We start from the raw sequence: 12,500 nt of genomic DNA, 5'->3' as shown, positions 1-12,500 counted from the left end.
AGAACCCTTACTGTCTCGCCGGCAGAGATGGGTCGAAATAACCCCTTTATTCTAACAATTACATTTCAAGAGTGCTCATGTGCTTTAGAGGGATGAAAATCACCCCCTTTTTTCCCGCTATATGCCTAATGAATCACACTGCTCGCAATCAGCACTACCAAAGTCTCCTTTGTCGGGGACAACTCCAATCACTGGAGAGCACACGAGCCGAGACTCACCCAGCCGGCAGTCAATAGAGCAGTGGCCTCACAGCCCCCATTAATTATGCATCTCATCTTACAGATGCAAGGCCCATTCCAGCTCGTCAGCTCCAATCCCTGCTCTAATTCATTCACTACTTGCAAATTTTAACCTTTGGGAATCTGCAAGCAGGCAGGTGGTCAGGCAAGGCGGTTAAGACAGGCTCTGCTCTCCCGGGCTGGGTACCAAAAGAGCAGAGGCTCATTTTAAATGTGTTAGTCAGTTACCAGTGCAGAACACAAGGAGGAGGGAGGGATGGCTAGTGTGCAAAAGAGAATCCAGTTTCTTGTGGGTTAAAAAAGGGGTATGCTAAATTAGTTCCCACACCGAAGCTGTGAGAAATGTAAAAAACGTTGTATTCCATGTTGATGTTGTATGTACAGAGGTTCATGTCCTGAAGTGTAAAACTGGTCCGTTTTCAAATGAATCCCTTTCTTTTTTGATGTTGGTCCTCCCTTTTTTTTATCCACACCTGAAATAACTTTATGGAAAAACGTATATGTGCAAGGGTGTGTGTACGTGCATGCATATGGGGGGGGGGGGGGGGTGGGGGAGTGTGTATGTGTATGTGTATGTGTATGTGTATGTGTATGTGTATGTGTATGTGTATGTGTATGTGTGTGTGTGTGTGTGTGTGTGTGTGTGTGTTTGTGTGTGTGTAAGATTGAGTGTGTGTGTGAAGGTGTATGTGATTGTGTGTATGTGAGTGTGTGCGTAAGTGTGTGTGTAGGTGTATGTGAGTGTGTGTATGTGAGTGTGTGTATATGAGTGTGTGTGTGTGTGTGTGTGTGTGTGTGTAGGTGTATGTGTGCTACGTGTATGTGCTTTAATACCTCTGCACGTGCGGCCATTAGGTGACATGGTGTAACCGCTGGGTGGGCAGGCGCACTGGTAGCTGCCAGGGATGTTCACGCACTGGAAGGCACACAGGTGTCCGATGCTTTGCGAGCACTCATCAATATCTGAAAGTCACCACACACACACACACACACACACACACACACACACACACACACACACACACACACACACACACACATACATACACACACACACACACACACACACACACACATCATTTCATCCATTACACCAAGACCTCTATCAATACACCCCACTAGTATTTCTAAAAAAAGATAACTGTGACTGCATATGCTTTATTTTGTGTGTGTGTGTATCCTTCTATGTGTGGGGGTGGAGGTGGGGGAAGGAGGGTTTATTGAATGAAGGTACTTTGATGTGCAGCACATAAACCACAATCTGGATGAAAGGCCAATTAGAGCACCTATATCCTGTGTGTGCATATAATAATAATAATAATAATAATACCTTTTATTTGTAACGCGCTTTTTCAATGACCCAAAGCGCACAGACATACCAGTAATAGTAAGCTACGAGAGTAGCCACAGCTGCCCTGGGGCAGACTGACGGAAGCGTGGCAACCAAGCCCTCACTCACTCTCTCTATCACATGCACACGCACACACACACAGACACACACACACAGACACACACACAGACACACACACAGACACATGCATGCACTCACACATACTTTGGGCTTGGCAGTCTGCCTACGGCCCCTCCGACCACCACCAACATTCATTCTAACATTCATACGATGCATGTCTTTATGATGGTGGGGGAAACCGGAGTACCCGGAGTAAACCCACGCAGTCATGGGGAGAACATGCAAACTCCGCACAGAAAGGACCTGGAACGAACGGGATACAAACCCCAGAAACAACCAGGATTCGAACCCACGCCCTCAGAGCCTTCTTGCTGTGAGGCGACAGTGCTATGTGTTTGTGTGTGTGTGTGTGTGTCCGTGTGTGTTTGTGTGTGTGTGTGTGTGCATATGTGTGTGTGTGTGTGTGTGTGTGTGTGTGTGTGTGTGTGTGTGTGTGTGTGTGTGTGTGTGTGTGTGTGTGTGTGTGTGTGTGTGTGTGTGTATGTATGTGTTTGTTGTGCCTCTCTCTCTTTGTGTGTGTGTGTGTGTGTGTGTTTGTGAGTGTGTGTGTGTGTGAGCGTGTGTGTGTCTCTTCTTTCTATGCGTGTGTGTGTGTGTGTGTTCTGGGTGGCCTTGTGAAAGTAAAGGCCATTAAAGTGACATTAGCTGCCAGCTACCTCTAGGCTTTGTCATCAACCCTCTTGTCCAGAGACGGTACTGTAAGGCCTCACTCAAGGAAACATTATATCATGCTTCAATCAATACCTTCACTACATCTCATCCTGTTTTTCTCTGCTGTAAGTCCTCTCTGAAATTAACTTGTCCCATTAGTCCTATTTGGACATGACCTAAGCAGGTGTATCTAACAGACACACCGGCCACGGGGAATCAATAGAGAAATGTCTGGGAGATAAAGGTGTTATTAAAGCTGTAATTAGTAATAGGTATTAACTTTCTGCTTCTGTTGGACTGTTGGAAAAATTGTTTTAATATCAGATTATGTTTAGACGTTCATGTTTTATTTGTTGTTTGTTATATTCTATCCTTTGGCAGAATGACTCATTTAATTCTGTTGACTAATTCTACTGTGAATCTCCTGAAGCCCTATGGGAAATTCTTCCAAAAGGGAAGAGCGATTAATTCAGTGATTGTGACTAGGGCCCTTCTGCTGTAGCTTATTGACTACTGTTGTATCGACCTGTAAACATTTCATTAAGGGGTTTATGAAATCCAATGCAACAAAGCAAACTGCCTTTTCCAGGTATTTCACTCAACAGTCCCAATCTAAACTTCAGCCTCTGGGTATGTGAATTCAGAAACATTACGCAGAAGTCAATGTAGGTTCAGGTGAAGTTCTGAGTTCTACAGAGTTCTATTCTGAGGTCTACAAAGTTCTACCTACCCTCACAAGTGTGGCCGTCCTCCTTCAGATAGAAACCCTGTTTGCAGTAGCACTGGTAGGAGCCATAGATGTTGGCACATTCCTGGCTGCATGCATTGGTGTCGCACTCATTCACATCTGAGCAAAAAGCACAAGGTGTTACAAGGACAATGTTAATCCGAAAAAGCTAATTTTAGAATAACTCACTTTCAGACATGGGTGCACATTCTTCACATGTTATGACTGTAATGGCCAACAGTTAATAACAGCCATAATCCAATAACATTGTATGTCATGTGCTAATAGTCTGTCATGTTTTTTTATTCAACTTTTTTTCATAACATGTTAATGACATTGTTACTCCATTCTTTACTAATTAGAAATGAACTGTCATGAAACCGTGTGACAGTACAATCCATCTGCCATGACACGTTTATGACACTCATTGCTATACCAGTCGAACGCTAGAAGATCAAGGTCTGAAAAATATTCCAATAAAGCTCTTTTTTTGAGTGAGACTGTTTAGGACATCACTGCCAATGTCACTGAGCCTAAATGGCTGTCTTCACCTCCGCAGCGTCCACAATGTTGTCTATTTTTACACAAACACTCAGAAGAACTGCGCTTTGGTCAGCTCCCCACACAACAGCTCTGGCACTACTTCCCAGCCTGGACCTTGAAACAACCCGCCCCTCATCAAACATGGATAAATGACTACACCTCCACATTATGAGAGGAGAGGAGACGTAAAAAAAAAAAAAAAAACGTAAGGCCCCAACACCCTTGATGAAGTTCCTTAAATAACTTGTTTGGCAGTGTTGGGGGACAGAAAGAGGCACGTTAAAGGGCACCGTGTCTCTCTGAGGCCCAGGCAGAGGCAGAGACAGTCTCTGCGGATGGGCTGTCTCGTGGCTGACAGCCTCCACCTGTGAGCCGAGTCATTAGGCTGCATCACAGCCATGCGGTTCCGCTACCGAGACCTGACAGGATGTTCATTCGTTTAGAACCAGTACAGGCAGTTTGGAGCTGTACCCTTAACAAAAGACTCAATGAGAGGCAGAACGAGGCAGTTCTACAGCCATATCTGTTTTAAGGACAAATGCGGAAACGACATCTGTGGAATGAACTATGTATGCGTTGTAACCAGAGAAGCAGGGTGCATTACTCTCTGCCACTCGATCACTGTGTCGTCAATGATTTTATACTTAAAGGCCTGAATGATCCCCATAAACAGTGGCTTATAAAAGCAGGATGAGGCTTTATTGTGAGGTCCGTTCCGGGAACTCTTGCAGACTTTGCAAACACATTCTCCCCAATTTATTCCAAGGGAATAAACAAGTACTCTTGAAAAACTGAAAAAAGGCTGTTATTTTGTCATACTTCACTGAGCACACCGTGTGGAGTTCTTTTCAGTAACAATTGATTGAACAAAAAGGTTATCTTTGAAATCTTGAAAAAGATTCTCTTTTGTTCTTTCCGCTCCCTATTTCTTTACCAGAACACCCATATTGTTCATTTGAAATAAGGCCTCAGATATATGAGGACAACACAGCTTCTCAAGAGCAAAAAGAGCAAAAATCTAAATGCAAGTTCCAGAAACTCCAGATTTGTGTGTGTGTGTGTGTGTGGGTGTTGTCTCGCGTTGTACCTTCACAGTTCTTCCCATCGAAGGCCAAGGAGAAGCCGGCAGTGCAGGAGCACTGATACGAGCCCGGCGTGTTGTCGCATGTCTGAGCGCATAAGCGACCCGGGTAACGCCAGCACTCATTCACATCTGCACACACAGGAGTAGGAGATAAAGGGGAGAGAGAGAGAGTGGGAGAGGGAGCGGGACAGAGACATATAGAGAGAGAGAGAGAGGGAGAGAGAGAGAGAGAGGGAGAGAGAGAAAGAGAGAGAGGGAGAGGGATAGAGAGAGGGAGAGAGAGACGGAGAGAGTTACACTATACACTACTCTTGTTGACTATATTTGACTCTGATTGGTAAGTAAGTAAGTAAGTAAGTAAGTAAGTAAGATTGTATTTATATAGCACATTTCGTACAAGAGTTGCAGTTCAAAGTGCTTTACATAAAATCAATAATAATTTGAGCTGCCTTTTCCGTTTACGTTTTTTGCTGGTTTGCCTTTTGGACATTTTGAACACATGCCTGTCTTTCATGTCTTGGTAACACTTTGTGGACATAATAATAATTATCTTTTAATGAAGAGAGAGAGAGAAAGAAGAAGCAGTATGTACAAAATGTCTTCTGGTATATTTTACACACTGTAATACATTTCATTTGTGTGTGGAGAAAGCATTCCTAGGCTACACTACACTATCGATTCAAAAGGAGTCAGACCAAGCAGCAGGATCATTGGACCCTTCATGGGAGCACTACATATGTATGCAGGGACATAAGAATGAGCGTCACCAGGAGACGAGGGCACTTGCGTCTCCCTCATTGACATGCATGAAGCCATGCACATACACAGACACGCATCTCCCTTACTTCACTAGTCTCCGTACATGATGTACCTTTCAATTTTTGGCAGTCGGTAGAATGCTCCAATCAATGGAGCTAATTAAACTGCTTGTATTCCCAGTTTATTGAGCCTATTTGTGCCATACTTACAGGCAATTGTATAACTAGCTGTGTATTACTGTATTATGTATGCTATATATATATGCCATAGATATACAATTGAATTATTTATGCTAGTAAGATTTGTTATGTCCTTTTGGTTCATCAAATCCATCCAATGAGAATGCTAATTGATCTTATTCATTAAAGAGGCACAGGTGATACATGTGTGGGTTCTCTTTTGAGGATAGGATATAGAATGCCATGGGTCTATGCTTAGAAAGGGCCAAACCCCTTTCAGAGTCTGCTGCTTCTTGGGAATCCACTTAACTAAATGAAGACATTAGCTCACTCTAAACACACTGAAGTGCCCATGCGTTATTCATTTAGCTAGTTCATTACACCGAACCCAGCCTGCATAACATGGCAGACACAATGACAACAAAGTACATGAGCTGGACCTGAGCCAGAGGGCTTGTGTTAGCGCTGCTACGCTAGCTCCCCCCATCCCCCCCTAGCTCCAGCACACTCACCCACACAGGACTGGCGGATGGCGTCGTACTGGTAGCCCGTCTGGCAGTTGCAGCGGTAGCTGCCAGGGACGTTCTGACATATCTGCCCCTCTCCACAGCGGTGGATGCCCGTCTGACATTCATCAACGTCTGGAAACAGAAGAAAGGAAAGGGCCATCTTTCCCTGGCAGGAGATCAACCATAAAGCCTCCCCCTTGTTGTGTGCATACCAGCCCAGTCAGAGGGCTCTCTGGAGGGTAGAGGCACTGTGTAAGCATGGGCTGTTCAGTAATTAGATGGCATGTCAGTCTGTTTTGACATAGGCTTCATCAACTCATGATGTCAAGACAGCTTAATTAGCAGGTTTGCACTGCAGTACGGACACTGTGGATTAGGCTACATCTATCTTGCACGGCTACACTACAACTTAATACCAGGCTGGAAAACGTCCTCATTAGTACGGAATTGGTGTTGTCTCAAGGTTCCTCAGTCTATTCAATTGTATCCAGCTGCCATTAAAGGAGCAGTTGAATCCTTGCTAAATTAAAAGAAGATCTGTTTGAGATTTGCTAGCTACTCTGACAACTGGAAACCCTCCTTAAAAAAAGAACCAACCTTAACAACGCATAACCCTAACGAACTCTATAGCTACATGAAACCTCTAAACACGTGAAGCAGAACCCCATTAATACAAAACTCCCTGTATTGGTGTTTGATTCCTGATACAAAAGCATGAGTTTGGAGGGGAGAGGGTTAAGAGGAGAGGAAAGGGTTGTGGAACGCTGGCCAGTGCCGGCCCTCTTCGCCGCTCGGGTCTCACCGATGCACCTGGCTCCGTCTGGGCTGGCGTGGTAGCCGGGGCTGCACATGATCACCTTCCGTTGGCAGGTGTAGGAGCCCACCGTGTTGATGCAGTTGAAACCCGCGCTGCACGGCTCCGCCAGGGTGCTGCACTCGTCAATGTCTGGAGGAGTTGAGACGAGGAGGAGGAGATAGGATGGAGAAAGACAAAGGGGTTTCAGGGAGAGAAAGGCAGAAAAAAGGAGAGATGAGGAGAATAAAAAAAAAGAATGAGATGGAGGAGAGGGGAGAGAATCAGTAGGTTTGAACAGAAGACAGACAGGGAAACACATTTTAAAATCCCCAGTTGAGATTACATTCAGTGTTTCTGTTCTTTGAACTGATGTGTAACATGTTCATTTGTTTGGGTAAGTTTAAACAGTACTCCTATTAAGTAATGTGCCCACTGTTCTCAGTTCTATCCAAATCCACAAGGAGGCACTAGCGAGCCCTCTCCTCATGGGCAGCCCTTGTTACCTCCGCCAAGGAGGTTATTTTCGCCCCTGTATGTTTGTTTGTTTGTTAACAGGATTACGCAGAAACGCATGGACCGATTTCCCTCAAACTTTGTGGGGAGATTGGTTAATATAATGGCACTAATTGATTAGATTTTCAGATGTCAAGGTCAAAGGTCAAGGTCACAAGGCGGAGGTTTGCATTCTCTGAATGCTCCCATTCTTGTCTTACCAATGCAGTTGCTGTGTGTGTCCTGCGTGAACCCTGTATAACACCGCTGCTTAGGAACACAGTTGAACGATCCATCTGTGTTCTTGCACTCCGTAGTTGATCCACAGTTGTGTGTCCTCACCACACATTCATTGATGTCTGTGAGAACGAGAAAAAGAAGAGAGTAACACAACGAACACAACTGTGCCTCCAGTAGACATTTTCTTTATACTGAAACTCTACATTTGGTCCACTATTGTCAATCATATACCTCGTTTTGTGTGTGAAAAGAACAGAAGGGTGTTTCCTGGACATCACTCAAAAAAATATATTTGTTATACATATATAATCTTATATATAATAAGATAAAACAAAAAGGATATTTTCAATAACATACAGCTTTGTTTGTTGATATGTTCCAGTGCTTCCCACGCCTATGGTGCAGTATCTCTCTTTGCGTGTGTGAATTCAGTCTTTCTGCCTGTAGGGGGCACTGTGGTTTAATTTCAGAGTTGCGGGTAATGAGCTCATGTTCTGACTAAGCCAAACTTGGAGCCTTTTTTCCTCTGAACTGAATATACTTAAAACTTAAAACTTATTTTAAATGTTGCGTGTCATTGGTTTTGTAAAGTAGTTCTACCACGGTGTGATAGGCTACTCTTGTCAAAATGCACCAGTGGTTGTGAAGCCCCTTAGCGTATATGTGAGATCTTAATCATCAGTTCTCTGGAATAGGCTCTCTCATTTTAAGCGTGTAATTAGTTTACCCCCTTGTTAGCTGGTCAGCTACAGATTACCTTAATGATCGTCTACTCTTAATACTCTTGCTCTTGCCAAGGTCTGACGTGAATCACATATCTTGGAGAGCCAATTTAAGTGCGCCCCCCCCCCCCCCCCCCCCCTTTCCTATCTTCATTTCTCAAACTGATCGAGCCTTTCCCTGCATCTGCGGGGTCACTGCTCAGTCACGAGGCGGGTGACCGGACATCTGTCTGCTCGAAGAGAGAGAGTGAGAGAGAAAGAGAGACGCACGGAGTTCGCCACAAGAGAGAAACCGCACTCAGCTGCAGCTGGACACCGTGGCCAAGTTTAAAGTCCAGATAGATGAAATACCCTGGCCCTTTAACCTCACCTCAGCCACTCGGGATGCAAGTGAGGCTGCTGGAATGTCAAGAAGAAGCGCCTGCAGTTGTACCCTCGTGGTCAGGGGCCCGTGGAGGCATGAAGCCGGCACTGAGAAATCTGTTCATAATTGTTGATGGAATGACCTTGATGGCTGCCTCTCAAGATAGTGAGCTGGCACAAGGCCACCCCTTCACAGTGTTCCTCTTTAAAAGGGCCCTGCGTCGATGCTTGACAGGATGGATTTTATCGGGGGCTTTAGTGTTCTGTAGTGCTGGATACGCACTTTGGCTTAGCAAAGGGAACTCCTTGAGTCGTATGCAGGGAAACTTTGAAAACTTTTGTCTTTGTGTGCATAATTCAACATAAGAACCGCCAAGGTTTTCATCAAGACAGTGTTTCCGGGATCCCCTTTTTATGAAAATAATATAGATCAATCACTCGATCAATATCTGTGGTGAAGAAGCACAGTGGCCATATGTCTAAGAATCCCTGACTGCGGCTCTGTGTTCATCTTTGGTGGAAATGACATGCAGATCTTTATCAGATCAATATCAGCTGCAGATGAAATGTGAAATAATAATGAATAATAAACCCCACATTTTTTTCTGATAAATGATGGAAATGGATGACTGCCCAGAGCGTTGTAATTCTAACGGCTCAGTGAGGCGAACCTAATAGGGTTTGGAGGCGCGGTGAATGCCGACCGGTTGGCCGGCAGAGAGGGTGGAGGAGCGCCGCCAGGAAGGAGACCAAAAGTTGAATCAAGCCCGGGTGTATGTGTGTGTGATCACATGGCATCATATGTGCACGTGTGTGTCCCACATGGCATTATGTGTGCATGTGTGTCCCACATGGCATCATGTGTGTGTGTGTGTGTGTGTGTCCCACATGGCATCATGTGTGCATGTGTGTGTGTGTCTGTAAAGGTGCAGTTGCCCGTTACCGCGACGGCAATACATTCCGTGGCCAAAACATACAGTTGACAGCTCGGAGTACATGGACACGGTTTATTGACACACAAACAACCACCACCATCATACTTCACTACAATCAGTTTGCCTACCTCATTATGGAAATTCAACAGCCAAAACATATATACCGGGACTGAAAGCGTGTGGACTTGCAGATGCGACATAGGAACAACCCGATCAGAAAGTTGGGAATGACCTTTGAACGGTGGGTGCATCCGCATCAGACGTGCGCAGGCCAAGTTCGGTAATGAGAGGGGGTGTGACAACTGGTGACTGATTTAGAGTGCTATGTATTATAATCATATTGTATGTGTTTAAACCCGTCTGTAGTTTTAAAGGGAATGTAGTGATTGAATAATGAGTCGGAATATGTATTTTACCGTTAATTGATTTGCGATGTGTAGACTAATGGTTCAGGCCAGGGTAGATAAATACCGGCGCAGAACGGGTCTGTGAGAGCGATGAGTCTGATGGGGAACAACTTCCAACCCCTCCAGACCACCTATGTAGCCTATGTTCACTGTTTAGATTGGAGCGCTACAACTAGTTACGTAACTCAGGATAATTGAGAGTTTACTGTTCCTTGTTGAAGCTGAATTGTTTAGGGAATTATTTATTTATTGAGATCTGATGTTTTGGAGTTTTTGTTCGTCTTTCTTTTTCTCCATTCTGGCCTGTTTGCCTGCTGCAACCGGCATTAAAACATTTGCCTTTGACCACCGAACATCTACACTGCCTCCGTTCCTTTGTGACATCGCCGCGAGGCCGGCCATCCTACAGTGTCCCACATGGCATCATGTGTGTATGTGTATGTGTGTGTGTCCCACATGGCATCATGTGTGCATGTGTGTGTGTGTGTCCCACATGGCATCATGTGTGCATGTGTGTGTGTGTGTGTCCATGGCATCATATGTGCACAGGTGTGTGTGTTTCCCACATGGCATCATATGTGCACGGCTGATACGACGTAAACATCCAATGATGTTTCAGCAATGAATGTGCTCAGGTGATCAAATGAGTTCAATGTAGTTCAACTTATGAATAGAGTTAAAAGTGTTTCATAAATTGTGACGTGTGATTGGACGATACTTAAAAGTGGAAATGTTATATGTGGTTTCCAATGAATGTGCTTAGATGGTCAAATGTAAACATCCAACAATGGGAGAGTGGAGATGTCACATACTGTAGTTGTAAATGTTGTTCATGAATGGGCTTCTATGACCAAATGTGTTATTAAGAATAATACTAATACTACTACTACTACTACTACTAATAATAATAATAATAATAATCATCTAACCAACCTTCACAGACTCCGTTCCTCAGCTGGTACCCTGGTGAACATGTGATCTGCCTCTCGCACACAAAGGCTCCCACCGTGTTCACACACTGCTCACTGGGCTTGCAGGTATGTGTGTTGGTGATACATTCATCCACATCTACAGTGCGGGGAGAGGGAGAGAGAGAGAGAGAGAGAGAGAGAGAGAGAGAGAGAGAGAGAGAGAGAGAGAGAGAGAAAGAGAGAGCTTGAAATTTGGGTAAATATGCATGTTCCAGAGGTGCGAGGCCATCAATAGAAGCACTTCAATATTGAGTTACATAGGTTTCTTTTCACACACACACACACACACACACACACACACACACACACACACACACACACACACACACACACATACACACACACACACACACACACACACATAAGGCCAAACTGTCACAATGAAAAAGCGTGTGCTGCACAGGCAGATGGACAGAAGTAAAGTAAACAAACACAAGGTCTACAGAGCTCATTCGTCTGCATGGAAGCATTAGAACATTGTTGGAAGAGTTGTGGAGGGTTGTGTGTTTTTAAGCCGCATGGATCACAGGACTGTTTACTTTAAACTGCGCTGTGCTGTGCACTCCAAGGCCAAGATAATCAGTCATTACGAGGAATTCAGACAAAAAAAAAATATGGATGATGAAATTGATTATTTAAAACACCTATTTGGAAAACAGCTATTTAGATTTTTCTTGGAAGGGGGAAAATTACTCCAGCTTTCCCTGACAGTGTCTGCTTCAGGAGCCAAAAAACAGGGGGAAAAAAGAAAAATATGAATTGGATGGGGGAGTGGAGATGTCACAATCATACTGTTGCCTGTGAAAATAATTGCGGGCCTGTTGCGAATGATGTTGACTTTATCTATTCTCTGTGAGGGTACACAAAAAGGGAAGAACTGTGTTAAAGAGCATGACGTATTTATCAGCACAATGCACAACTTGTAAACAGCGCAGGGGAAAATACTGATTTACCACACGCCCACCCCACCCCCCAGCCCTCCCCTGCCAAACGGGTGAGTCAGAGAGGCATTGAGCAGCAGATGACAGCATTGTTGTGCTATGGAGATCAACTGCGCTGGGGCAGCAACCTCCCCTATCGTGTCATGCATCGAGTGACAAGGGACTGATGGGTCGCCATGGAAGCACTGCGGGAGGTAAGGGATTGTGTGTATGCAGGAGGGGTGTGTTGATCTTTATGTGTGTGTGGGTGTGTGTGTGTGTGTGAGGGGTGTGTGTGAGGGATGTGTTGATCTGTGTGTTTGTGTGTGCAGGAGGGGTGTGTTGATCTGTATGTGTGTGTGTGTGTGTCTGTGTGTGTGAAGGTGTATTGGTCTGTGTGTGTATGTGTGAGGGATGTGTTGGTCTGTGTGTGTGTGTGTGTGTGTGTGCATCATGTCCTGTGGCAGTGGGCCAGCTCTGAAGATCATACTC

The 12,500-nt window shown here is 44.8% G+C and overlaps 1 protein-coding gene across 1 annotated transcript in view; it reads right to left on the bottom strand.

The window, feature by feature from the left end:
* fbln2 (fibulin 2) overlaps nucleotides 1–12,500 on the bottom strand; it is a 78,851-nt gene that overhangs the window by 17,024 nt on the left and 49,327 nt on the right. The window contains exons 9-15 of the mRNA XM_080845420.1: nucleotides 11,051–11,185; nucleotides 7,672–7,809; nucleotides 6,965–7,108; nucleotides 6,166–6,294; nucleotides 4,719–4,844; nucleotides 3,092–3,208; nucleotides 1,074–1,202 (exon numbers count right to left, since the gene is read on the bottom strand). Of these exons, the coding sequence (XP_080701546.1) occupies nucleotides 1,074–1,202; nucleotides 3,092–3,208; nucleotides 4,719–4,844; nucleotides 6,166–6,294; nucleotides 6,965–7,108; nucleotides 7,672–7,809; nucleotides 11,051–11,185 (918 nt within the window). The remainder of the gene's footprint in view (nucleotides 1–1,073; nucleotides 1,203–3,091; nucleotides 3,209–4,718; nucleotides 4,845–6,165; nucleotides 6,295–6,964; nucleotides 7,109–7,671; nucleotides 7,810–11,050; nucleotides 11,186–12,500) is intronic.

This window comes from Sprattus sprattus (assembly GCF_963457725.1).
Source record: "Sprattus sprattus genome assembly, chromosome: 10".
NCBI lineage: Eukaryota > Metazoa > Chordata > Actinopteri > Clupeiformes > Clupeidae > Sprattus > Sprattus sprattus.
Note: the sequence above shows the minus strand (reverse complement) of the source record. Positions and strands in the feature narration are given on the sequence as shown.